Source organism: Erithacus rubecula (assembly GCF_903797595.1).
Source record: "Erithacus rubecula genome assembly, chromosome: 2".
In the NCBI taxonomy this organism is placed as follows: Eukaryota; Metazoa; Chordata; class Aves; order Passeriformes; family Muscicapidae; genus Erithacus; species Erithacus rubecula.
The window spans coordinates 108,794,279-108,821,456 of NC_136685.1; the positions used below are offsets into that span (position 1 = coordinate 108,794,279).

At 52.2% G+C, this 27,178-nt stretch overlaps 2 protein-coding genes across 2 annotated transcripts in view; both read right to left on the minus strand.

Moving 5' to 3' along the window:
* Nucleotides 1-2,006: 2,006 nt before the first annotated feature.
* Nucleotides 2,007-27,178, minus strand: part of CFAP61 (cilia and flagella associated protein 61) — a 68,123-nt gene continuing 42,951 nt past the window's right edge. Inside the window, exons 15-21 of the mRNA XM_079298264.1 lie at nt 25,177-25,469; nt 20,311-20,638; nt 20,026-20,117; nt 18,500-18,705; nt 9,566-9,656; nt 7,299-7,422; nt 2,007-2,060 (exon numbers count right to left, since the gene is read on the minus strand). Of these exons, the coding sequence (XP_079154390.1) occupies nt 2,050-2,060; nt 7,299-7,422; nt 9,566-9,656; nt 18,500-18,705; nt 20,026-20,117; nt 20,311-20,638; nt 25,177-25,469 (1,145 nt within the window). The 3' untranslated portion in view covers nt 2,007-2,049. The remainder of the gene's footprint in view (nt 2,061-7,298; nt 7,423-9,565; nt 9,657-18,499; nt 18,706-20,025; nt 20,118-20,310; nt 20,639-25,176; nt 25,470-27,178) is intronic.
* Nucleotides 3,471-5,691, minus strand: INSM1 (INSM transcriptional repressor 1; the record flags this gene model as incomplete). Its single annotated transcript, XM_079298899.1, is given in 2 exon segments — nt 3,471-5,625; nt 5,628-5,691. Coding segments are annotated over 2 exon segments (1,437 nt in total). The 3' UTR covers nt 3,471-4,252.

Below are 27,178 nucleotides of genomic sequence, written 5' to 3' on the forward strand. Positions count from 1 at the left end.
ATCCAGAAGTTGGTTGTAGGTTACATAAATTCAATATATTACCTTTCACTATACATGTCTATCTACATAGGCACACACCCCTGGTGCATATTTTACATATTTGTACACATCATGACATAAACTATAACATTACTTGCTAACTGCAATACTGGGTGCATTTATATGTTTAAAATGCATGTGAGAAAATTATATAAATCATATCAGCAATGAGTTACTATATGATATGTATGAGATATTCTATATTGTAGATATTTAATATGCATTGCCCAAGTGGCAATATGTAACAGACATATATTAGCATCTGTTGTATAAGATGCTTTGATATAATACATGATATATATATTATACACTACCCACATATTCTGAAGTGTATTTAAGTAGATCATCTGTGTGATATAATGCATGATATATATTATACACTACCCACATATTCTGAAGTGTATTTAAGTAGATCATCTATTTGATATAATACATGATGTATATTATACACTACCCACATGTTCTGAAGTGTGCTCAGGTAGATCAGCTATATAGAATACAGTGCTATAAAAGGAATATATTTGTACATGCAGAAGGCTGGAACAGTTTGGGTTGGAAGGGAGCAATGAAGCCCCTGCCATGGGCAGGGACACCGCCCACTGTCCCAGGTCATTCCCAGCCCCCGCAGGCTGGCCGGGGGCACTCCGGTCCCGCCCGTCCCGCCCATTCCCGGTGCCCAGGGAGCGCACAGGAGCCGGCAGGAATGGTGGGTTGTGCTTTATTAGAGCTGTCAGGGGTGTCCCGGGAGGAGGGTGCTGAGCGGGGCGGTCACCGTGCCCTGGGAGGGTCCCTATGCCGCCGGGGGGCTGCTGCTGCCGCTGCCGGGCCCTGGCTGCCTGCTGGGGAGAGAGAGCACGGTCACAGCAGCGCCCGCAGCCACTCACAGCCCTGATGTCTTACCTGAGTGTTTAATCCTGCACTCCCGGATCCTTCACTAGGGGAGCTGCTGCTGCACCCAGCCCAGAATACTCACCAAAACCCAGCACTCCTGAGCCGGGAGCAATGGGCCAGGAGGTGTGCTGGCACCCTGCAGAACCCAGAGAAATACCTGGGGCTCCATGAGCCACTGCCCAGCTCATCAACAGCAATGCCTCTTTTTAAACAGGCTTGTGTTGTGTGAGGAGCAATCTGCAATCCAAGGTAAAAGCCCAGCATTGTCCTGTTCCCAGGCTTGCCCCAATCCCACAGATACCTCCCAGCTGCCCACCCAGGACCCCCAGAACCTCGAGCTGTGCCAGCTGTTTGCCAGTGAGCCCATCCAGCCAGGCAGCTGCACTGCACTGACCGTGCTGTTGGTACCAAAACTTGTAAAAACCTTCCCTGGGGACAAGCAGCCTCCAGAGCAGCTCAGAGCCCTTGGGGCAGGGAGGCTGTCCATGCTGCATCTCCCAGGACCCTGCAGGTCTAATCTCATCTCCCAGCTCCTTTCCCTGTGGACAGCAAATTTGGCTCTCGCTGTGCTCAGAGGGGAGAAAGCTCCAGCACAGCCACCAAGCCCTCTGCCCAACGCACAGAGCTGAGCAGCCTCTCACCAGCTGCCTTTGGGGCAGGATCAGTGCTCTCCACGGTGCCCAGACCTGTTCCTGCAGCAGCTGATGTGTTAGCTGACAGCAGGAGGCTTTGTTTGCACAGCACGTTTGCCAGGACGTGGCACCCACCAGGCAACACCTGCATCCCCAGGGCTGCTGCTCTGAGCCCTCCTGACAGACAGAGCACAGACCCAGCACGGGGGCCTGGGCAGTGGGACAGCACCCATCATCCCCAAAATACTGCCCCAAGGATGCTGGTGTCAGTGGGAGGCTTTCTGACCTGCCAGGTGTGCAATGCCCCTCACTGCCAGCTGGCAAGAGATGCAAAACCATTGGGGGTGATGCTGATGGCTCCCTGCAAAACCCCTGGGACACTCAGACTCACCCTCACACAAGGAACCTCTCCAGAAACCCCTGGGGCACTCAGGCTCACTCTCACAAGGAACCTCTCCAGAAACCCCTGGGACACTCAGGCTCTCCCTCACAAGGGCCCTGCAGTGCACACCAGGGGAGAAAAGCAGCACACAAAGGCACAGCAGCTCTGCCCAGGCTGCTGTCACACAGGGGTGCCAAAAGAAAATGACATCCCTTTGACAGAATGTTTGTGAACAGAGCCATTTCCAGCCTACTCCCCAACACAGGAGTCTCCACTAATCACCCTTGCTGCTCAGCAGGAGATAGAATGCATCGGTGCCAATGGTTACCCAGACAGCTGAAAAAAACCTGGGGAATTCTGGCCCTCATAAATTCCAAGTGACTCTTAGCAGGACAGACAGGGATTCGCTCACTGTTAGGAAAGGGACAGCAGCACGAAGCTGTTGTTCTGCTGGTGGCACGGGCTGTGAGCGTGGCTGTCAGCAGGGACATGCTGTGACATGGATGGAGCCATGAGGCTGCTCTGGAGGGTGTGCTGTGGCAGTGGTGTCCAGTGGCCCCAGAGGACCATGTGTGTTGGCAGCGTCCCCGCCCCAGGCACAGCTGCCACACCGTCTGCAGGATCTGGGGCTTTCCAGGGCCAGGGAAGCCAGCAAAGGCAGAACTGCACCTCCTGCCAGGCAGGCTTTGCTGCCTGTGTCTCTCAGGCTCTGCTCTTTTCCAGTGTATCCATTTACAGCTAAAACCACAGCTTTGCCTAGGCCTGAAGTCGGCCCTGGCACTACCAAGTTGGTTTGCTAGGAATCAAGAGAGCAGGAGAGTACCCACACACTGGTACCTTTCAGCCTAACTGAACAAGGAAAAAAACCCCAAAAAACCAAGCCAATCCTTCTCTAGAAAGATGTTCTTTATCTACAACCTTTGGTTCATCATTAAATACTCAGCCAGTTCCTGGGAAACTTTAGTCCAGGAAGCTCCAGCACCTGCCCTTCCCACCGCGAACCAGGGTTGGGAGTCTTTGGGTGAGAAAAGAGCAGAAACAGGCTGGAAACCTCTTCCAGGGAGCCAAAGCCTCAAAGGCATTGCTACCACAAGACCACACCAAGCACCTGGCCCTTGACACAGCAGTTTGGGAGCGGGGATTTGCTGCTCTTGGGGCTGCCAAGCACATTTGCATGCCGTGAAGTTGGCTCTGTACCTGCTGCCAAAGGGGAGAGCGTACAGGTGCGTGCAACACCTGTCTGTGAGGCAGGTTTTACAAACCCTGCATGCACCTTCCCCATTCACACAGATTTTTACAACAAACCCATCAGATTCCCACAGACAAACAACAAGCCCTGGAGACACCTTTCTGCACAGATACCTGTTTATCTACACGGTTACTGAAGGATGCTGCAGAAGCCCCAGTGCAGGGCACAAGGAGCTGCTGGAGCCGGCTCCAACCCTGCCAGGCTGGTGCCTATGGAGGCCCCCTGCCAGCTGCCCCCCCCCGAGCCCCAGGGAGAAGCAGGAGGGGTGGGGGCACGCTTGAATTTGAAAATATTTTATTTGAATAGTAAATAATTATACAGTTGAAACAGTTCTATCGAAGCACTCTATAAATAGCTAACAGTTAAGAAAATAATGTGTGTAGAAAAAGAGATTGCATCTAAAAGTAAGAGCTGTTGGTTGCACGGGATAAAATGGTTAAGATCGTGTGTTATTCTAGGTATAAAAGTTAAAACCTTTTTAGCAGATCCCTTAAGAAAAAAAGATCTTCTAAAACGCACAGTGAAATGGCAGGCGGGGAGACAAAAAAGCGCATTAGAATATCTGCAATCAAATAATATCAATCTTCATAATTAATATAAATAAATAACGAATAAATAACATAATTACTCAAACCAACATATACAGATAGACAACTCATGAGCTACCTTAGTAAGGGCAAAACGAACAGAAAGTTGGCATGTCACAGTTAAGGCAGTTTCTACAGCATTTTCTGGAGACCATCAACAGCAGAGTCAAGGCAATTGTGGCTACACTAAAGGAAACGCTTGTTTCTCTCGAGCAGTTTGATCTGTTCACATCGATAAAAACCAGAGCGAAGGAACAAAATTTTTAAAAAATTCAAAAAAAAAAAAAAAAAAAAAAAAAAAAAAAAAAAAAGAAGGAAAAAAAAAAAGGAAAAAAAAAAAGAAAAAAAAGAAGAGAGAGACCCCGGGAAGGTAAGTGTAAAGCCAGATTCCAGCAGGTCACAAGCCGTATTAAAGCTAATGGTGTGGCGGCCCCGGGGGAGCGGCGCGGGGCGCGGGGAAGGCACGGGCGGCTCAGCAGGCGGGGCGCAGCGGCACCTGGAGCAGGATGACCTGCCGGTTCTCCGAGGGGTGGCACTTGTTGATGTGCCGGGTGAGGCCGGGAGAGCTGTAGAAGGTGGCCGGGCAGTACTTGCAGGGGAAGACCTGGGCGGCGTGCAGGAGGCGCAGGTGCCGCTCCTGGCTGCTCTTGCTGGGGAAGGTCTCCCCGCAGACGGGGCAGAGGCGGCACTCGGCGGCGGGCAGCTCCTCGGCGCTGGGCTCGGGGCCCGGGGCGGGCGCCGGGGCCGGGGCCGGTGCCGGTGCGGCGTGCCCCAGCAGGTGCTTGCGCAGGTAGGCTTGCCGGCGGAACCGCTTGGCGCAGCGCGGACACTCGAAGAGCCCCTCCTCGGAACCCGCCTCCGAGGCTCCGCCGGGGCTCGGCGTGTCCCGCTCGCTGCCGCTGCCGCCGCTCGCCTCCTTCGGCGTCTCCTCGGCCGGCGCCGGGCTCGGGCCCGCGGCCGCTGCCCGCCCCGCCTCGGGGCCGCTCTTGGCGGCGGGCGGGCGCGGTTTGTGCCAGCGGCGGTGGGAGGCCAGGTTGGCGGGGCAGGAGAAGACCTTGTCGCACTCGGGGCAGCGGTACTCCACCCGGACGATGCGGGAGCAGCGGTGCTGCGCCAGCGCGAAGGGGTCCCCGTACTCCTCCTTGCAGAGCTGGCAGATGAACTCGCCCAGGGGACGGGCGCAGCCGCCCCGCGCCTTGGCCGGCGCCTCCACCGGACCCTCCTTGATGCGCAGCCCCAGCACGGGCGAGGTGGTCACTTCGTCCTCGAAGGTCAGCTTGCGGATCGCCTTCGTCTTCTTGCCCGACGGAGCCTTCTGCCGGCCGGGCTCGGACGCGCCCGGCGGGCGCTTGGCGGGCAGCGGGCGGCCCGCGGCGGGCGGCGCGGCCGGGGCGGGCGGCGCGGGGGCTCCGCCGGGGCCGGGGTGCGCGGCGGGCGGCTCGGCGTGGCCAGCGGCGGCCCAGAGCTTGAGGTCGGCCGGGGCGAAGAGGATCGGGTCCATGGTGCCGGGCACGGCCGGCGCGGGGAAGGATTCGGCCGAGACGGGCGAGCCCAGGCTGAAGCCGCGCTCCAGGTACTTGTCCCTGCTGACGGGCCGCGTGGGGCTGTACAGCGCCTGCACCGCGGCATCGGGCGTCCCGAACGGCACCGGCGGCGGCGAGTCCCGCGGCGGGGGCGGCGGCGCGGCGGGGCAGGCGGGCGGCGGCGCGGCGCCGGCGGGGAGCGGCGGGCCGGCGGCGGCCTCGCGGCAGCAGCGCGCCCGGTACGACGCGGGGGTGGGCCGCCGGCTGCGCTTCACCAGGAAGCCCCGGGGCATCTTCGCGCCGGCTCCGGGCCGGCGGCGGCCGCGGCGGATGCTGCTCGCTGTGCCCGCGGCGCGGCCGCCGCCGCCTTTAAGCGGGCCGGGGCCATTGTTCGGGCCGGCGGCGCCGGCGCGGGCCAATCAGCGGCGGCGGCGGCGGCGCGGCCGCACCTGAGCCCGGAGCGGCACACGCCCGGCCCCGCCCCCGCCGCCCCGCGCCGCCCGCCCGGCACGCGCGGCCTTTGTGTGCCGCCCGCCAGCCGCCCGCAGGCTCGGCACGGACGGCGCGGGAGGCGGCGGCGGCACGGAGGGGAGCGCGGCTGCCGCCGGGGGTGCTGCCCGGTGGCGGCAGCAGGTGGCCAAGGACGGGTCCGTGCGAGCGGGAGGAATATCGAACGGGGCATCGGTGCCCGGCCGAGCCCGGCATCCCTGCGCGGGGAACAGCTTCGCGCGGCTGCGGGGCCGAGCCCCGGCCCCGTGGTAACCGAACCTGTTACTCTATCCCTAACCCAAAGGAACAGGCAGGGACGGCGGCGCTCGGTTTCAGCCCGAACCGCTGCGCGCCGCTCCCCGCGGTCGGTGCCCGAGGATGCGGCAGGTGCAGGGCGGCGGGCAGGGCGATCCGCGCCGCGGCCCCGCCGCCGCGGCCCTTTGTCCGCTGTCCCGCAGGTGGCGGGGCCGGGGGCGCGTGCGGCAGCGCCCTCCCCTCCCCGCCGGGCCCCGGGCGGGGGGCGCGGGGCACGCGGGCGGCACGCGAGCGAGCGGCGCCCCCCCGCGCGCGCCTTTGTGCGCGCCATTAGCATAAAGCTGCGCGACCCTCGGCACAAAGGGGCCCCCGGACACCCCCCCGGCGGGCCGAGGGGCCGGCCCGGGCGGCGGGGGGACCGGCGTGCGGCGGGGCGGGGCGGGGCGGGCGCGCATTAGCATACAGCTGCGAGCCCGCGGGCACGCGCCGCCGCCCCCCCGCCGGGGCTGCGCGCCCAGAGCCCGTCACCGACCGGGGTGAGCACCAAAACCCCGAATCACTGCCGGGGCTGCGCGCCGAGACCGCAAATCACTGCACACCGAGACCCCAAATGACTGCACACCGAGACCCCAAAACACTGCCGGGGGTGTGCGCCGAGACCGCAAATGACTGCACACCGAGACCCCAAAACACTGCCGGGGGTGTGCGCCGAGACCGCAAATGACTGCACACCGAGACCCCGAATCACTGCCCGGGGTGCACACCGAGACCGCAAATCACTGCACACCGAGACCCCGAATCACTGCCCGGGGTGCACACCGAGACCGCAAATCACTGCACACCGAGACCCCGAATCACTGCCCGGGGTGCACACCGAGACCGCAAATCACTGCACACCGAGACCCCGAATCACTGCTGGGGGTGCGCACCGAGACCCCAAATCACTGCACACCGAGACCCCAAATCACTGCACACTGAGACCCCAAATCACTGCCAGGGGTGCGCACCGAGACCGCAAATCACTGCCGGGGCTGCACACCGAGACCCCGAATCACTGCTGGTGTTGCACACTGAGACCCCAAATCACTGCTGAATTTCACACCGAGACCCCGAATCACTGCTGGTGTTGCACACAGACCCCCATCACTGCTGAGACCCCCCCTCCTCCCGTCACTGCCTGTGCCGCACGCAGCCCCCAGCGACTGCCCGCCCCAGGGGCTGCCCACCGAGCCCCCTCCCCGCGTGTCCTACCTGCAGCCGGCAGTCGGTAGGGGTCGGTCGGGGCGTACACGGGCAGCTGGGCGCGGTGGCGGCGCAGGAAGCGCAGCACGGGCTCCCGGAGCCGGGGCTCGGCGGCGGGCGGCTGGCCGGGCTCCTGCGGAGGGACAGAGGGGACAGAGCTGGCAGACACTGCCGGGACTGCGGCAAAAGGGTCCCGCAAACGGCCTGGAAACGCCTGGGGCTGGGACTCGGGGCAGTGGGACACGGAGGGGGCTCACACTGGCGGCACCGGGGCCGGTGGAGCTCGACTGTTTCAATGAGCGGCCACAGGAGCCAGGGCTGTGTGGAACAAACCCGCCAGGAGCAAACCCGCGTGGAACCGCGGCTGTCCCGACACCGCCAGCCACGGGGGCTCGGCCGGAGCAATTCCACAGCTCGCCCCCTCCGCGGCCGGTGTTCCCCGCGGCTTTCGGCCGAGTCTCGGCACGGCACGGCCCGGCCGCACCGCGCCTTCATTGCTGCCGCTGCGAGGCTCCGGCACGGCACGGTGCAGCAGCTGATGCAGCCCCGGCCCGGCCCTGCCATCTGCATGTTTGCATGGCACAAGCACGGGGCTGCGATCCCCCAGGGGTAAACACGCCCCGCGCTGCCAGCGCGGCCCCGCTGACAATCGCAGCGCAGCCTCAAGGCTCGGCCCTGCACTTATCACCCCATCAGCAAACATTGCTGTCAATGCCACCCCTCCTGCAGGACACCCATTGCCACTGCTTATACCCTCAGCTCTTAAACATCTCTTTCCCTCATTTCTACACTCCATTAGTAAATTTCCTGCGCGCTGAAACGAGCTAGAATATGAGCAACAGGAGACAAAGATAGTAGGTCTCTTGCTTCATACGGAAATAGAACCAGTCCTGGGGCATGTAAGAGATACTCCATGAGCACATGGTACCTACTCTGGATCTGGCAATGTGCCCGGTAAAACATAAACGGTGACATTTAGTAAATATAGTTAAAATCACTTTTAGTGAATATAGTTAAAATCACCGTAAAAAAAAACAAAACCAAGTTCAAAATGCCAAATCTTCATTCAGATGTAGATCCCATCACCTATGTCCACAGGAACAATCCTCACTCACATACAACTGTTTCCAGTCTATGCAGGGAGACTCTCTGTGTCAGGCCTAATGCCACAAAGGGTAAGGCAAGTGAGTCCTTCATTTGTAGGGCACATATTTCCCTCTCTCACAAGCTGAGGGAAATATGTTTGAATGATGGCAAGAAAAACACATCATGCCCCTCATTCTGCTCAGAACTTAATTTTGCACTCTTTCATAGAGGTCTTCCAAGAGAACCCAAATTAAACTGCACCAAGGCCTTTCTGGGTCAGGACAACAGGAGGCAAATTGCTTGATCCCTTTGGGGAGGAGGCAGGGCTGAGCTCTGCCTCCATTCACACTCCATCCTGCTCACTTTCCACACAGCTAAAATCTCTGAGCACACGCCTAAAGCCCAGTGCCACCGTGTGGAACTGATGGGGTTAAACAAAGGCAGAGGCAGTGTGAGCAGGGACAGGGTGAACAGGTCCCAGGAAGGGGTTGGAAGCACTGAGATCAGACCAAAACTCTGTTTGGGGTCAGTGAGCAGCTCCTCAGGAGTGGGGGGGCAGTTCTGGGGGCTGCTGGACACCTGCTGTTGTTATCAGCCCTCCCTGTGGAGCACAGTGACTTTGGATTTTGGGCAGGCACTTTCAGGCTGCTGACACTTTATGCTCTGTCTATGGTGCTAGTGCCAAAGCTGTATACAGCATTAGCAAACATTTTAATTTCACCCTTATTCAGGAAATCCATTTATCACTGAAAAGGCCAGTTGCTTTCACCCTTTGGACTACTAGGTTGAAAGCCTACCCACAGGCTCAGCTGAGACAGGTGCAGGATGGCCCAAAGCATTTTCTTATTAGTGAACACTCCTAAACCCAAGGGGATGCTTGGACAGGCTCCAGATTCCACTGGGCACTTGTACTAAATTGCAGCTATAATGCAAAAATGCAGTGAAGGACAACAAGGCAGGTTCAGGTTCTGCTGGCAGATTTGAGAAAATGCCCAAACTCAGTGCTGAGAAAACTGAACACTGTGCTGTGCTGCCCCTCCTGTGATGTACACAGTCTGCTCAGGCTTCCCCAGAGACAGAGGTAAACAGAAACATAAAGCTCCAGGATAAAGATGGGGGAAGAAACCAAAGTGAACAACACTAACAAATTACCCAAATAATAAAATGCACTCGCCAGTTGTTTTTCTTACCTGTTCTGACATCAGGATTTGGCGCAGTTCCTTCTGCAGATCAATAAACCCATCGTGATAGATGGCCATGGACCAAAGCTCCCTGAAGTAGCTGGGTAAAAAAGAAGAAATTTAGTTATCTTGTGAACCTCTCATTAACCACTAATAAAGTATTTACCTGCTTTTTTGCCCTTCATAAATTACAGTTCTGGACCCATCACGATCGTTTGTTCATAAAATGCCTCCTTGTAACAGCATGGTCAATCAATTCTTTTAATGGATGTTCCTGATGTACAGCCAGCTTCAGTAATTACATTTAAAGTGGCTTAATTCAGAGCTGTGGCAAGACCCAGTGAAGAATCCTGATTTTATCAGAATTTAAAAGCCTGAAGACCTGTAAAGAACGGTGTCTCCATTATCTGTCCTCATTTGAGAAAAGCAGATTGCAGGATTAACTGAACTGCTGCATAAACAAATTAAATTTGTGTAGACAATGACACAAATGTTGTTCATCATTAAGGTTTCTGGATTAATAAAAGCCAGAAAAACAGGCCACCACAGCGCTGCAATATGTTCCTTGCACTGGAGTGATGAAGCTAAATCAAACTGATTCTAGGAGGAAGCCCTTGTAACTTTTTCTTTCGGTGCCAGCATTCACAGCAGCATGAGAAAGGAAGAGAAGGATGGAGAGGACAGTGCTCCCTGTAAATATAACAGATGACAGAGGTGTGCCCAGGGACAGCAGGGCTCCCCACCCACCTTTCCTCTGTGGGAATATTGATGGGCTGCACTCCAAGCTCGGCATCCTTGCTGTGCCCAGTGCTGCCCAGCCCTGCAGTCACCAGCACTGATGTTCCCCTGCTCATTTGGACACGCAGGTTACAAAGGATGAGCTCAGTTACCGGGTCCTTGTTGCAGGAACTGCACACCCCAAAGGCGGGCAGACAGCTGAGATAAACACAGTATCCCACAGTATCCAAAACCCCTTCAATTTCAGAAGGAAAACCCCACCCAGCACAAACTTAATGTTCCAGGGGTGCTACATATTGTTACCAGCTCCATCTATAACCACAGCTTTAACTGTTCCTGTCAATATCCACAAAACTTAAAATGTGCCACCCATTTTGGAATTTTAACACAAATAAAATGCCAGGTTTTGGGGAGCAGAGAATGCCTTGTCCATATTTTCTAGACTGCTGAATGGAGCTCCCAGTAAACAACATTTACTCCCAGACTATTTTCCCTTCCCTTCACCTGAAGAACAAACACCAAGGGCCATTTGGAGATTCAGTTCACACAAACAATTCACTTTCTCTGCTGGCCCTGTGCTTTCATCTATTTATCTTTTCAGTTTGAATCACCTTTCTCAGGGTGAACACGGTGGTTTTGACAGAGCAGCTCTACATATGGCTGCTAAAGGGATGCTTAATAATGAAACACCCCATTTGAAACCAAGCTGACTTTCTGAGGCTCTTTCTGGATTTTATTGGCACTTCAGCAGCAGTCCCTGGGGGCAAGCAGTGGAAGGCTTCAAAGCATAAAGCTCTGGCACCCTCCCAGCAGGGAACAGCATCTGCCACATGTGCCTGCACCATCCAGTCTCTCTGCCCTGCCAGGGGGCTCAGGCTAAATCTGCACAGAGCACAGTGACTGCCAGGAGCAGAGGGGTGGGCAGGCTGCCCCCTCCCCAGGGGTCCCTGGGTGGGAATGGTGAGAGGTGGGATGGAGGGGCTCCTGTCAGGGACAAACAACATTTCAAGCCTGTTCTGCCTCATTTGGGAGGCGCAGCCTACATTAGGTGAGAGGTGAGGAAATAGTCAGTGGTGTCCTGTACAGAAGGCACAGGATCCTTCCCTTTGCAAGAGATATTTATAAATAACATGGACAGAGCTGGGCACTGCTAGTAGGCAAAAATGGAGTGCACACATGGCTGTCCATCCAAGAGCTGCCTGGGGTTACTCTCCATTTCATTTGCAAACACACCACATTTGGAGAAGAAGCCTCTGCCCCTGTGGAAGGTGGTTCTATGTCCTGGCATCAGGGACCCCACAGTGACCTGCCACCTGAGCCAGGACTGGTGGCACAGGTATAGCACTGGCAGCAAGGTGTGAGCCAGAAAATCTTAAAAACTGAATGGAAAACCTTCACAATAACACTATTGCTTTGCACAAGGATGAAACAAAAAGCAAGTTAGAAAGGTAAAAAAGGAGATGAATAATTCCAGCTCTGTGGCACATCCCCTACCTGCAGGGGGGTTTGTCCATGCCAAATGCCCCATGCTCTGGCCCAGGGTTGGTTCCAGGGATCAGTCCTGCCCCTGGGCTGTGTGATCACTGCAAGGAGGCTGGCATGAGGAGGGGACTCAAAACCCAAAGCCATGTTTGAAAACATGCAGACTGGCATGGCAGACTGCAGCTTGGGAGGATGGTGTGCCTGTGGCTGTGCTTTTGCTGCTCAGAGCTTGCATGGAAACAATAAACCCAAATTTGACTCCTTGCATCCCTCCTACCCCTGTTCTTCCACCAAAACACACACACACACACACACTCAAGGGAAGTTCAGAAACTGACAACCTGCAATGTGGGTTCAATCTGCAGCTCTCAGATAATGTCTCTAAGCAATCCTGAATACAGATCTCTTGAAATCCCACTTGAGAACAGTATGTGCATGTATTTAAGAAACTTAATTACAAAGATAGGGTAATACCAGCAAAAGATACAAAATATTTCCTGATAGACCTTGGATAACTGGACCAGGAATCATAGTAAGTTAATTTAAAGATAATATAAATAAATGCTCCACTGAGCATTTCCTGCATTCATCTGACCAATAATTTCAAAAGACAGCTTGTTTACACAGATAAAAAGCAAGACCAATTTGTGTAAAATCCCCTAGAGCACCACCTGAGAGCATTGTTCTCCAGCACAAACAAATTCCCTGACCTGCCATTTCTTAACAGTCACCTACAACTGCTGAACAGCAAATGGGAACCAACAACCTGTTTGTGGCAAGAAGGGTCTTCACCTCCTTGCTCTGCAGCTCTGCTCCCTGAACAGCTGCTTGTCCAGGCATTTGAATGTCTCCTGTTAAATTCAGGGATCTGCTGCTGCTCTCAGTAATTAGTGAAACCAACAGCCCTATGGACAACAAATCTGTGAGTGAACCCACTGCACAGGTTCACAAAGTAACAAGAGTGCTCACCAACTCACAAGCTGACACTTCCTTTGTCCCTTTTGAGAAGCAAATCCTGAAAAGGAAGCCTGTGCTTTTTTACCTCTTCTCACAGACCCTGCAACGTCTCGTCTTTGGAAGATGATGGTTTAAAACTCGTGGTTTACAATCCCTTTTTAAACACAGCTGCAATGGCAAGCTAGGGCAAGGGACAATGCTTTGCAATTCTTGTTGTGGGAAATGGCCACAGACTGCAGATCTCACAGAGGGAGGTGCTGGTGGCAGGGGTGACACTGCACTGCTGGCCAGCATCCTCCCCTCCAACACTCCAGTCATCCATCTGACTGATAAACCAGCTCTGTTTGCTGCAGTTTTAATATCCTGGAGATGTTACAGCCCTGCAGCCAGAGGCACCTGCAGAAAGCAGATCCTGGTACTGAGATAAGCAGCCCTTTCCTGTTCTCCCCAGTGCCTTCAGACAGACTCTGATTTCAGCACTGGCATTTGGTACAGTTTAGACACCCTGGTGGATCACAGCAGTCGTGCTGTACTGACTCTCACCCAGCTGCTCTCTAAACTTTCTCTCCTCTGTGCTCTCTAAAGCTGACACAGAAGCACTGCTGCTCTGGGAGCACTTTGTGCCTGCCCCTGAAATCAGGATTACTGCAGTTTTTTCACATAGTACTATTTCACACACAATGCAAAACTATTTAAAGGAAATTAAACTCGAGGCACAAAACGATCAAACAGGTTGTGTGCAGGAGTATGATTGCTTTTCTGCAATTGTTTATGGATTCAGAGTTCAATCATTCATAATGGTTTGCATAATTACCAATGTGAACCAGCAAGCTTCGGCTGCAAATTAATGTGGTAGAGTTCAGCTGATGAGCTTTGACTTCCTAATTTGAACGTGGGGTTTCTTAGTAACAGGGCCCTTCATTGGCAGGTTAGCTGCTCCTTTAGAGCCCCATTGCTGGCTGGAGATCTGCAGCCACTGGTATTGATTTGCTCTGGAGTGCAGCTGGAGCAGAGCACGGGTGAGCAGCTCACACCAAAACACCCTGGGGGCTCTGAGACCCTGCTCCTTCCTCAGCCTGCCCCTCTCTGCACCAAAAGCACACACACTGCCTCTAATCAGGCTGCAGAATGTACAGAGCAGCACCAGTCCCTCAGTTATGCTCACTACCTGCTCAGTTCCTTCTTTAACCCTGCAGGATAAAGGTCTCACCGGCTGCCTGATGAACAAAAGCCTAAGGTGGAATTCTCCAGTGGAATCCCAGTGTGCTAATGGTGTGGGATCCAGCAGATTCCAGACAGCAGCAGGGCATTCTACTGTTCCTCTTAACAAACAGCCACTCTTCATCTCAGAAAGCCTGGGTTAAAACCAGCTTTTCTAGGCAGCATGCATTTCATGTTCAAATAATCACTGATTATCCAGCCTGGAAGTAATGAAATTCTCCCTACCTTTTAACAATAAAGCTGAAAACATCCAATGTGCTTCTTTTCCTTAATGCATCTGTTATACTGTGAGCTTTATTAGTGTTGAGTCAATAAACAGCCCAGTGTGCTGTTTCTCTGAATGACTCTGCTTACAGATCACCTTCAGCCTAATGTTAACAGCACCACGATGTGGGAATTGAACTTCAGTGGAAAAACATGAATGGTTACTTCAAAATGAGTGAATGCTGTCCATGCAGCTCAAAGCACTTTTGAGCATTTAGCTTGTCCAGGCCATATGAAAATGCAAGGTGAAAATAAAAGCCAGGGTTTGAAGAGAGCAGCCAAGGAAACATCCGGTGCTGTTATCTGTGTTTACAGTTTCTGGGTGGATTTCCCAAAGCCTCTCAGGGAAAGGGAGCCTGCCTCCCTTCACATATTCCTGCTGCAGGCAGGGCCTGCCATGGATCTCACAGACCATGCATGGACCTCTTGCTCCTTCCTCAGAGAGAACTGAATCCCACCTGCACCCTGGCACTGGGAAAAAACATTCCCTTGTGACTACAGTTCACCTAAATCCCTGTGCCTGCTGTCCCTTGCACGAGTGCTGCCATAAAACCCACTCTCCCAAATCCTTCTGGTCATGTCTGCTGGGGGATTCTCCTACTCACGGTGCCCAAGACTTGTGCAGAGCAAGCAAACTGTCCAGTCCTTAACACACAAGGTCATTAACACACAATTACAAAATCCCAAGTAAAAGCCACTCACACCTCATTTGTGAAACAAGCTCCTTAAGTATGGCAGAAACTAGTGGGCCAGGTTTTTATGCATTTATGTTAGATTTGATTTTCATTAATGCCAAATGAAGCTCCCATGAAGCACTTCTAGGTCATATTAAAGGCATGATGCCAGCGAGCATCAGTTTGGTTGCCAGGTATCAGGAGACCCCTCTAATTATCTGTTTTGTACTTAAGATGCAGCAGAGGGAGATTCCACTGCTCTGTGGACATGTTCCATAACTTGGCAACTGCCTTGCAGCTGCCTTCAGCTCAGGGGGACACAACAGGGGTCACTGGCTGCTTGCATTCCTCCTCTGGGAAGCAGAGTGGAGGACTGATGGCCAGTAAAATCTACAAACTTAAAGAGAAAAGAAAAAAAAAAAAAGCTTCAGACCTCTCTCCCCACCCCTCTTTTATCTGCTGCTAGGGCAATAATAATAATGGACATAATCTGAAGGCCTTGCAGCCAAGAGGGGGCAGGAGCATGGCACACAGCATGGGATCCCTCCAGGGCACACCACTGGAATTTGATTTCTTTTTCCTTCAGGAGAAGACTCCCCTCAAGAAGGAGCCTTGCTCTTGGGGACTCAAATTCTGGTTGACTTTTTGAGGTGCAGCCTGATGGGAAATGGATACAAATTGTAGAAACACCTTGCTGAAGTGGATTTCAAATCCAGTGGTGCCATTCAGCAGAAGGTGACGAGTCTTTGGTCCCTGTGTTTTTTGCTGCCCTGGCATGGCAGAACTGCAGTGTCAGTGCTGAGGAATGCACTGGCTGCAGGTCCAGCTGCAGGAGCAGCACCCACTGCATGGCACAAGGCAGCAGGGAGGGAGGGCAATGTGTGCCCAGGGGCTGAGGCAGAGCAGAGGCCAAGCCCTGCAGCTTTTAATCCTGCTCAACTCACACCCAAATCAATGAACCTCTCTGCAGACTAAAGGAAATGTTGTTTCTCTCATTTATTCCCATTAGGGGTGACTTTGTCAGGTTTGCTGGACCTCAGGGGCCTGTTGTTCAAGCTAATTTGAGAATGGCACTGGCACCTTCTGGCCAGGAAATCCGGTACCATGGGGTTAACTTCCAGCTCTTACACCCCACGCAAATCAGTGAGGAAATTCACTGCTAGGTGCACTCTCTAATTATTTAAAAGATAATTTACATGCTACACAGAAATAAATTAGCTCCCAGGTGACAGCTGTTCCACTGTGTCCATTCCTGGAACGAGATGCCATGCTGGGAAATCTAAATGCAGACCAAAAGATTAAATCACTGCACTCACATCATAGGAAGGCTCTTCCCAAAAAAGGGGCATAAAGGAGACAGGAGGGGAATGGATATTTCCAACCAGCAAGTTTACAAGCTTAACTAGCACACCACATTTTCACAGTCTGTATTTTCTTTTCACTAAGGGCACTTCACATCTTGCCAGTAGACGTGGATGCAAGTGTAACATGAACTAGTTTGAAAGGAAGGTTTTGAAAGCCAAAGAGAGGAGCTGTCCTAACATCAGCTTTGTGTTCATGTGAGATCCTACAGACCACATGAACAAGGCCCAAAACACTTGTTCTTTTATCACACACAGAAATCAATGAATGCATTTTCCTGTTCTGTACCAAAAGCTAATCAGGCATCATTTCTTCTCTATATAAAAGCCTCAGGACAACTCATGCTAAACCATTTTTCAGTGTAATGGTAATCTAACAGTCTCCTCATGGTTTTAACGTGCCTATTGCACACTGCACACACATGTATGCCCATTTTATGTGACACTGCACTGTGGGGATGTGGATGTGCTGCAGATGTGATGAGAGCATATCACACTGCCAGCCTTCCTCTGCTGCAAATTCCTGTGGCAGCCTGTGTGCCAGGACTGCTCCCTGGGGATGCCAGGCAGCTCACCTGCTGAGAATGCTCCCTCCTCAGGGGATGGAACACTGAGCTGGGGTGGATGGCAGTGTGTGTGTGAGTGCCACAGGAACCACAGGAACAAGGATTAAAGAGCAGCATATGTTCACTGCTGCAGAGCAACATATGGGATTTCATTCACATGACCAAAGAGCAAGAAGAGAAGGAACAAACCCATCGAAAGATAAGGCAGAAAGAAGACTGAAAACAACTGGAGGCAATAAAACGACCAGATAAGAAAAACCTGGCAACTGTAATTCAGGAATTCTGCCACAGGCTAATGAGAGGTGAGATAAAATAATGAGGCAAAAGGTCCCAAACAACATCACTGTCTAACAGCTGTAAAAGACAAATCCAAAACCAGTTCATCATCACTAATGAAGGAGAGCTGAAGGGATGTGATGAGGCCAGATACCTGCTGCCCCTCTGTGCAGCACACTAGTGATCCTCTGCTCAAGGCCAGGCTTAGGGCTGAAATCCCAAAGCAGCACAATTCATTCTTCCAGATGTTGCTGCTGCTGTGGAACTTGCTGGTGCATCTACAGGTGACCTGGCCACACCTCAGAAAAGGTGAGCTCACAAGGGGCCTGCAGTGCCCCAGGAGGGACTGATGGTCCCTGTCACTACCTAAGGAGTTCTTGCAGTGCTCCACATGTACTGGAGCATGAGCCATGACAAGGACAGAAACCACCTGCTTCCTTAGCCCATCTCTCATGCACTTGTGTCACCCCCTCAGCTCCTCCTTCACCCCACTGACAGTGTCAACTGTCTGCTGTGCCCCTTCCTCTCTGGTAAAACAGCCCCAACATTTGCTATAAATCATAATCAAGCCCTATGGCAGCAATAATTCACAATCTTTGGAACCACAGTACACCCTTCACAGCAAACTTTTACAAACTGCTACCTCAATAACAATGTTTAATCTGAAAATTTTGCTACCATTTGTGCCTTTCTTCTAATCACTTGTAAACAGAATGAAATCAAACCTGGAAATGTTTCAGGCACCACTATCAGCTCTGTATCACAATAAAAACAGATCATTTGTTCCCAAGCCTGCCTTTCTGTCTCTGCCCAGCTGATGTAAGGCAGCACTTCACCACTCCATCTGTGACAGTTTGTGTTCCAAAGCACCATTTGTGAGGGATTTCTTCAAATGAAAATCAAAAGCAATGAAACATTCTCTCAGAGGATATGGCACATGACTAGAAATAACCAGGCCCTTCAGTCCTTCTCACCAGATAAAAATAGGCAAGTTGTTGAGCGTGACTATCACTGTGAATTATTTAAAATCTCCCAGCAAACATTTGGCTTAAAAATTTGATTCAAAGCAACTTTTTTAAAAGCGACTTTTGAACACGAGTCTTCAGTAATAAAGGATTGTCCAGGTTCAGCTTAATAATTAACCTGCTGAATATTCTAAACAAAAGTGATAAAACACTGAAATGCTCATTCAAATGAAAGACAGCCAAGCAAACCATTGCTCCTCCTCTAAGCAAATCTCAGACACAGAGCCCCCCAGGACTTGCATTTTGCTAGATAATGAAATATCCTGTAAAATCTGCTGGTGTACCTTGAGTTGCAAGGGAGAAGACCACAGGCCAGGCACAGTGACAGCCTGGGGTGCTGCCAGAGGGGGGTTGTGTGGCTAGCAAGGGGTGCTCTCACCTGTACAGGTCGGTGAGCCTGCCAGCCCTCCAGCGGTAGCACAGGTCGTTGAGCAGCCTCTCGTGCTGCCCAAACAGGCACAGGTAGTTGGGCACAGGGAGGGGCTCCCTGGAGAGGCAGGTGATGCTCTCCACCAGCTGGTACCTGCTCAAGTGCAGCCTGAAGTAATTGCCCTGAGCAGCCTCCCCAGTGACGATCTGTGTGCCCTGCAGGAGGAGGCAGAGGGAGGCTGTCAGCTGGAAGCAGCCCTGGCACAGCTGGCACAGCTGGGGCACCCCTGCCCACCCCACCTGCACCCTCTGGCAGGGTGACACTGGATCTGCAGCACCTGTGACCTGCTGGAGCAGCAGCTGCAGCACAAGGGATGCCCTGGGGCACCCCAAACAGCACTGCAGAGTGGCTGGGGAACTCAGCTGAACCCTGCCCAGCCTCCTGTGACACACAGCACACACATGGCACACCACTGTCAATGGAACAACACCCATACTGGATCTTCATCTCCAACTGCAGCATTCAGCTTCAGCCACTTGAATCAATCACTTAGACAAAAATGTAAAAATCTGCTCCAAATCTCACATGGCAGTGGGTTGATCAGATAGCTTGAAGCTATTTTCTCCAGCTGTATTCCTGTCACAGTTTTATACATTTCTATGACCTGTTGCTAGGCTACAGGAACCTTTAGTATTTCCACATCTAAGCTAGTACCTTTCACTGGCTTCTCTTACTTCTCTCTTAGAAAATTCTTTTAGGATTTACACGGCATTTCTGGAGTGGCTTTTAAAAATATGGTCACTTTTCAGGTAATCAGCAGGTAATCAGAGTGGCAGCAAAAGAATCCTAATCACATTCTAACGATTTGGAGTAACAAAACCAACTCCCCTCTGATAGTTCTTTCTGCTCTCCACTAGTGCTGCTTTGGATGGCTCATCCTGGATCTGAAAAGCAAGCTTTGATTCCCCTCCCTAAACCATTTCATTTTAAAAAGCCCATTTGTTTCATTGCTGTTCAGGTTTTTAAATCAACACTGAAGTAGCTTTTAAAAAGCTGCTCTTTAAATCAACTGCAAAAATGGGCTTGATGCAGAAATTCCCAAGGAAAAAGGTACAATCTGTGTGAAAAGATCTTGCCTAGGTGGAAAGTGCCTTCCAAGACAACTCTCCCAGCTGCAGGACTTGCCCGTTCCTAGCAGCACAGAGCATCTCATCAATGCTTCCAGCTCTTCTAAAATCCTGCTGCATTCCTGCCAGACTGCCATCCTCTGCAAGCAGCAGTAGCCCCACTCTGCAGGGAGCAGAGAGCATGAAATGCTGTTAACACTGTCCTGTGCCCTCTGCATGGAAACCCTGGAGAGAGCCAAACAGCAGGAAATGTGCAAAGCAGCACCAAAGGTACACTTAGTTCTGTCACTGCTTCTCCCTGCAGCTGTGCCTGTGTGCACAGTGCCTCCAGACCCACTGCCCTAAACAGGAACATCTTTTCAAACAAACTGGAGGATCAAACAGGACAAGTTCCATTGTTTAACTTACATGATCACATGGCTCATGTGCTACATCCAAGGACGTGGGGACTCCAGGCTTGGAAATGTGCAAGTAGTTATAACCTCCAGGAAGAACACCACCTGCCACAAGTGAAAATACAAGGTTTATTAAGTCATTAACAATGGAGACAACAATGTATTTGTTTGTCCTCCTTCTGCCATCATCTTTTTCCAGTACATAAGGAGCCTTGAGTGCTGTACTGCCATGAGAAGGCAGAAGAGCAAAAATACCTGAGAGGGGTTGGAAGTGTGCCAGAAGTCCAGCTGGACATACCTTGAACTTTGCACATTTTGTACACGGGGATGAGTCTGTCTGAGCCTTCTGGTGGCTCAGAACTGGGCTGAGAGGTTGGATCAAAGAGACTCAGCATGGAAACAGCAAGCTCAAAGCCAATCTCCTTGGAGTTGAAGTCGCTGTGTGTCACATCATCCCTGAAGTATTTCCTGGAGAACTTGGTCATAGGACCTGCAGCCCTGATGTTGGCATCGTTGGTGTGGAACTTGGTATCAATCACAACCCTTCCATCAAGAACAAGGCAAGCATCACTGGCAGCCTTGAAGATTTCATAATCCAGTGTCCTGTAGGCAAAGCTAAAAAATGCCTAAAAAGAGATGAAAGTGAAGATAATTGTATATTACTTACTGGCTGATTTCATAAATCAAACCCCAGACATTATTCTGAGTGTTATTTAAAAAAAAACAAGAATGTGAAATACATTGTGATTTTAGCAACACTGTCACTGCAGAAAGATCCTTCTGTCCAGCATTTATAGCTACCAAAGGTAAAACTAAGAGAGCAGAAACCAGACTCTACTAAATTAGATAAATATCTGGTTATTAGGTAGTTTAAAAACTCCAACATTGGCCACATCAAACAGCCTAAGTGGCTGTGCATATTTTCTCTCTTAACCCAAACATGGAACCTGAACCAAGCACAGACCTGAACCTTTTGTGAAGTTTGTTTTCTTTCAAATGCCCAAGCCAACCTGAAAGCCCAAGGAAGAGAAAAGCACAATGTGTTTGGAATTTAGCAGGATAACTGTGCATTACAAGTGTTTTCCCAAATGTCATCCTTGTTCCAGCTATAGCAGCAGAATTTCAGTGGAAGCTGCAGAGGCCAAGGACCCTAAATCTGCAAATTCCTGCTCTAAGTCCCAAATTTCAAAAATCCAGTGGTAATTGCCAGTGATTTTCTTGTCATGGCACGGGCACAGGCAAGCAGAGCTCCTGTCCCCACAGAAGCTGCAAGGCAGGTGGTGCAGGGAGCAGCAGAGATGTAGGAGAGGCAACAACCATGAGCAGAGCCCTGAAAGCTTCCTGGGGCTAAGGATGAACCAGAGCTGGCAGAACACAGCCCCTGAATGAGGGTGAGACAGGAGTGCCACGGGCACAGAGGGGTGAGAGGAGGACCAGGGACAAGGCTCAGAGATGCTGTGAACAGGAGAATTGCTTTTAAACCCATCAGACAACAAGCTGCTGCCCCTCCAGCAAGAAACATTCTTTCACAGCTGAGGAGAGGGTGGAAGGGTGCCAGATGAGCACATTTTCCCTTGCTGCCTGCATCCTGAAGAGCCCAAGCCTTAATTGTGCTGGGCTAAGCAGCTCCTGTAACCTGACCCTCCCTTAGTGGCAGCTCAGGACAAATCTGTGACTGGGGTAAAGGTGCCACCCAATGGTATCCCCAGAGAGCTCTCCTGGGGACTAAGGGCAGGTGTCAGGTACTCAGCTGGCTGGAAGAAAAGGCACAGAGCTGGAAATTTAGCAGCACTGCATAAGCAGAGGTGCAGTAGTGGAGGAGCCAGAGCCCCGGGCTTGCTCACAGATGAACTACACACAGCTAAGGGAACTTTGGCCAGCTCAGAGAGACAAAAATCAAGGAAGCTCTGGCCAGGAGGGCAAGGGGACCACAGAGCCCCCCGTGCTGCTGGTGACAGGCAGGACAGTGTCACAGAGGGGAGGGGAGGCTGCAGCCTGCAGGAGGGAGCCATCTGTCAGCCCAGGCTGCAGGGAGGAGGAGGGAGGGATGGAGGGAGGGGGGCTGCTGCTTCAGGGAAAGAAGAGATTTTGTTTTTATCCTGCAGGACTCAGCAAATTAAGTCCCCAAGAAGTGCCAATCAAGAGTTGATAGTGGCTGAAATCCCCAAAGGCTCAGAGATGGCTCTGGTCTCTCGTGGGTGCAGCTGCCTCTGAGCCCACCCTGAGTGCAGCCCCCCAGGCTGGGGCAGACACAGGAGCCTGCACAGCAGCTCAACTGGTTTGGGAGGACACAAAGCCCTTGACAGCACAAGTAATTGCAGGTCTTTCACCTTAGAGAAACAGACACCTCCACAGGGAAGGACCATGGATGGAGGAAGGATGAACACGGGGCAGGAATGGGCAGGAGAAAGAAACCCCAAGGGCATCTGAAGGAACAGGGCAGGCAGGGTGGTGGGAGGCTGAGGGGGAGCTGGGCAGGGGATACCACGATGGAAAACAAGAACCACATTGAGATCCTTGTGCAAGGATAAAAATAGAGATTCCAAGGAAAAAGGAGAGAACTTGAAAAGCAGGAGGGCACAAGCAGCAGGGATTGTGCAGGATTTGGTGGCTCCTTATGGATGCAGGTTCTGAAGGGACTCACTCCAGTGGATCAAAAGGAAAACACAGCTATGCTGGTCCTTAGGAAAGGCTGCAACCTGCCCCCACTCTCAGAGCTGTGAACACACCTACAGCTTCCATAAGATACTGGTACTGGGAGTGAAAAAGACTGCAATCATTGATGTAGAGGGAAAGGAACCTGCAGAAAATATGTTTTCATGAAGTTACATACTATCCCAGCATTTTAGGCTTCTGCTATGACAATCAAATGCACATAACTATAGACACATTTAAATAAGAAAAGGATTTCTGGAATTACTTTGAAAATGAACTAAAAGTATTTGTCACTCAGTAGAGAACAATTACTGATGTGTAAGGTGACTCAAATCCATTTTAACCCAAATTAGTTGGGCCTTAACAATAGTTTATCTGGATTTTAAACCAGTTTTTCTCAGTCTCAGGGCAGTGAGGTTTTACCTAGCGGGTGCTCAGTCTCAGGGCAGTGAGGTTTTTAACCAGTTTTGCCAGTGCCAAGGCAGTCAGGAGGCAGTGAGGGTGCAGTTTTTACCAAGTGATGCCAATCTCAGGCAGCCAGCCCCAGTGACCATGCTGTCTGCACTCACAGCACACACACAGTGACCATGCTGTCTGCACTCACAGCACACACAGTGACCATGCTGTCTGCACTCACAGCACACACAGTGACCATGCTGTCTGTACTCACAGCACACACAGTGACCATGCTGTCTGTACTCACACAGCCCCAGTGACCATGCTGTCTGTACTCACAGCACACACAGTGACCATGCTGTCTGCACTCACAGCACACACAGTGACCATGCTGTCTGCACTCACACAGCCCCAGTGACCATGCTGTCTGTACTCACAGCACACACAGTGACCATGCTGTCTGTACTCACAGCACACACACAGTGACCATGCTGTCTGTACTCACAGCACACACAGTGACCATGCTGTCTGCACTCACAGCACACACAGTGACCATGCTGTCTGTACTCACAGCACACACAGTGACCATGCTGTCTGCACTCACACAGCCCCAGTGACCATGCTGTCTGTACTCACAGCACACACAGTGACCATGCTGTCTGTACTCACACAGCCCCAGTGACCATGCTGTCTGTACTCACAGCACACACAGTGACCATGCTGTCTGCACTCACAGCACACACAGTGACCATGCTGTCTGCACTCACAGCACACACACAGTGACCATGCTGTGTACACTCACAGCACACACACAGTGACCATGCTGTCTGTACTCACAGCACACACAGTGACCATGCTGTCTGCACTCACAGCACACACAGTGACCATGCTGTCTGTACTCACAGCACACACACAGTGACCATGCTGTCTGTACTCACAGCGCACACACAGTGACCATGCTGTCTGCACTCACACAGCCCCAGTGACCATGCTGTCTGTACTCACAGCACACACAGTGACCATGCTGTCTGTACTCACAGCACACACAGTGACCATGCTGTCTGCACTCACACAGCCCCAGTGACCATGCTGTCTGTACTCACAGCACACACAGTGACCATGCTGTCTGCACTCACACAGCCCCAGTGACCATGCTGTCTGTACTCACAGCACACACAGTGACCATGCTGTCTGTACTCACACAGCCCCAGTGACCATGCTGTCTGTACTCACAGCACACACAGTGACCATGCTGTCTGCACTCACAGCACACACAGTGACCATGCTGTCTGCACTCACAGCACACACACAGTGACCATGCTGTGTACACTCACAGCACACACACAGTGACCATGCTGTCTGTACTCACAGCACACACACAGTGACCATGCTGTCTGTACTCACAGCGCACACACAGTGACCATGCTGTCTGCACTCACACAGCCCCAGTGACCATGCTGTCTGTACTCACAGCACACACACAGTGACCATGCTGTCTGTACTCACAGCACACACACAGTGACCATGCTGTCTGTACTCACAGCACACACAGTGACCATGCTGTCTGCACTCACAGCACATACAGTGACCATGCTATCTGTACTCACAGCACACACAGTGACCATGCTGTCTGCACTCACAGCACACACAGTGACCATGCTGTCTGTACTCACAGCACACACACAGTGACCATGCTGTCTGCACTCACAGCACACACAGTGACCATGCTGTCTGTACTCACAGCACACACACAGTGACCATGCTGTCTGTACTCACAGCGCACACACAGTGACCATGCTGTCTGCACTCACACAGCCCCAGTGACCATGCTGTCTGCACTCACAGCACACACAGTGACCATGCTGTCTGTACTCACAGCACACACACAGTGACCATGCTGTCTGTACTCACAGCACACACACAGTGACCATGCTGTCTGTACTCACAGCACACACAGTGACCATGCTGTCTGTACTCACAGCGCACACACAGTGACCATGCTGTCTGCACTCACACAGCCCCAGTGACCATGCTGTCTGCACTCACAGCACACACACAGTGACCATGCTGTCTGCACTCACACAGCCCCAGTGACCATGCTGTCTGCACTCACAGCACACTGCAGCCCCAGCCTGTCCCCCCCTGCTGCTCTGAACTCCGCCGTGCTGATGCGCCCGCGCTCGTCGCGCTCCCACCGTGCCAGCACTCCCTCGGGGTGCAGGGTCACTCCTGCCTCGGCCAGGGCCTCCTGCACCCTGCCCTGCACTGCCTCGTCCTCCAGGCAGGGGCTGCCCCCGCCCAGAGGAGCCTGCACCACATGGATGCGGGAACCCTCGATCCCCAGGGACAGCAGGGCTTCCACCGTGGTGTACGTGTCAATCGTGCTCCCATAGACAATGACGTTCCCTAAGGGGGGAAAAAAGGGAAGATTTCTAAGACATACAATGAAAACCTTATTAGTATAACTCAGATGATAATAGCATGGAATTGCTCTCTTTGACCCTCTTATTTCTCTGATGCTATGAAGCAAACAATGTTACCTAGCAACAGCAGCTAAGATAATTTAGTGAAGAATCTGTACGAAACATCCCACAAAGTAGGCAAGTACTTAACACAGAAGTATGATATTCATCCTGACCCCATAATCTGAAATTATTGTGATTGAAAAGCCTCTAGGGGTAAATAAATAAATAAATCACCATTTTTACCTTGTTCTCCCCTCTCTCCCTTATTTTGCTCATTCAAAGGACTGATGGAGGGGGGAGCAGACAGAATCAAATTCAATACACCATGCAGAAAACCTCCACAAACCATGGAAAGGCCAAGTTACAGAGAACAAGCCCTTGTGCCACAGGGTCACCAGTGCTGCCTCTCCCTTCTGCCAAAGCCTGATCTCCAGAGAGTGGGGCTGGCCCTGCAGAGCTCCCTGTTCCTGTGGTGGGAGAGCTCAGCACCACTCTGAAGGCAGCTGCACATGGCACAACACCAGCCCAGAGCCATTCCATCCCTGCTCACTGCTGGGAGCTTGGTCAGCTGCAGCCAGCCATCCTTCCATCCATCATCCATCCATGGATCCATCCATGGATCCATCCATCCATCATCCATCCATGGATCCATCTATCCATCCCTCCATCCATCCATGCATCTATCTATCCATCCATGGATCCATCTATCTATCCCTCCATCCATCCATGCATCTATCTATCCATCCATCATCCATCCATGGATCCATCTATCCATCCCTCCATCCATGGATCCATCTATCCATCCCTCCATGCATCCATGGATCCATCTATCCATCCCTCCATCCATCCATCCATGGATTCATCATCCATCCATGGATCCATCCATCCGTCCCTCCATCCGTCCCTCCATCCATCCCTCCATCCATCCATGGATCCATCTATCCATCCCTCCATCCATCATCCACCAATGGATCCATCCATCCATCCATCATCCATCTATCCATCCATCCATGGATCCATCTATCCATCCCTCCATCCATCCATCCCTCCATGCATCCATGGATCCATCTATCCATCCCTCCATCCATCCATCCATGGATCCATCTATCCATCCATCCATGGATCCATCTATCCATCCATGGATCCATCTATCCATGGATCCATCTATCCATCCATGGATCCATCTATCCATCCATCATCCATCCATGGATCCATCCATGGATCCATCCATGGATCCATCCATCCATCCATCCATCCATCCATCCATCCATCCATCCATCCATCCATCCATCCATCCATCCATCCATCCATCCATCCATCCATCCATCCATCCATCCCTCCATCCATCCATCCATCCCTCCATGGGTCCATCCATCCATCCATCATCCATCCATCCCTCCATCCATCCCATGACAGCAGCATGTGGAACTGCTGCCTCTTCTGCAGAGCAGCAGCACCAGCACAGAATCCACTCCTGAAGCAGCTCCATCCTCCTGTACTGTCCAAGGGAGCTCAGAGCTGATCCACCCCTGCAGAGCTGCAGGGCAGGGCCCTGCTCCTTCCCCTGAACTGCAAAGGGCACAGCCAGAGCTGAGCAGGAACACAAGGAGGGGAGGGGAGGGTCTGTTCTGTGTCAGCACAAGGGGACTC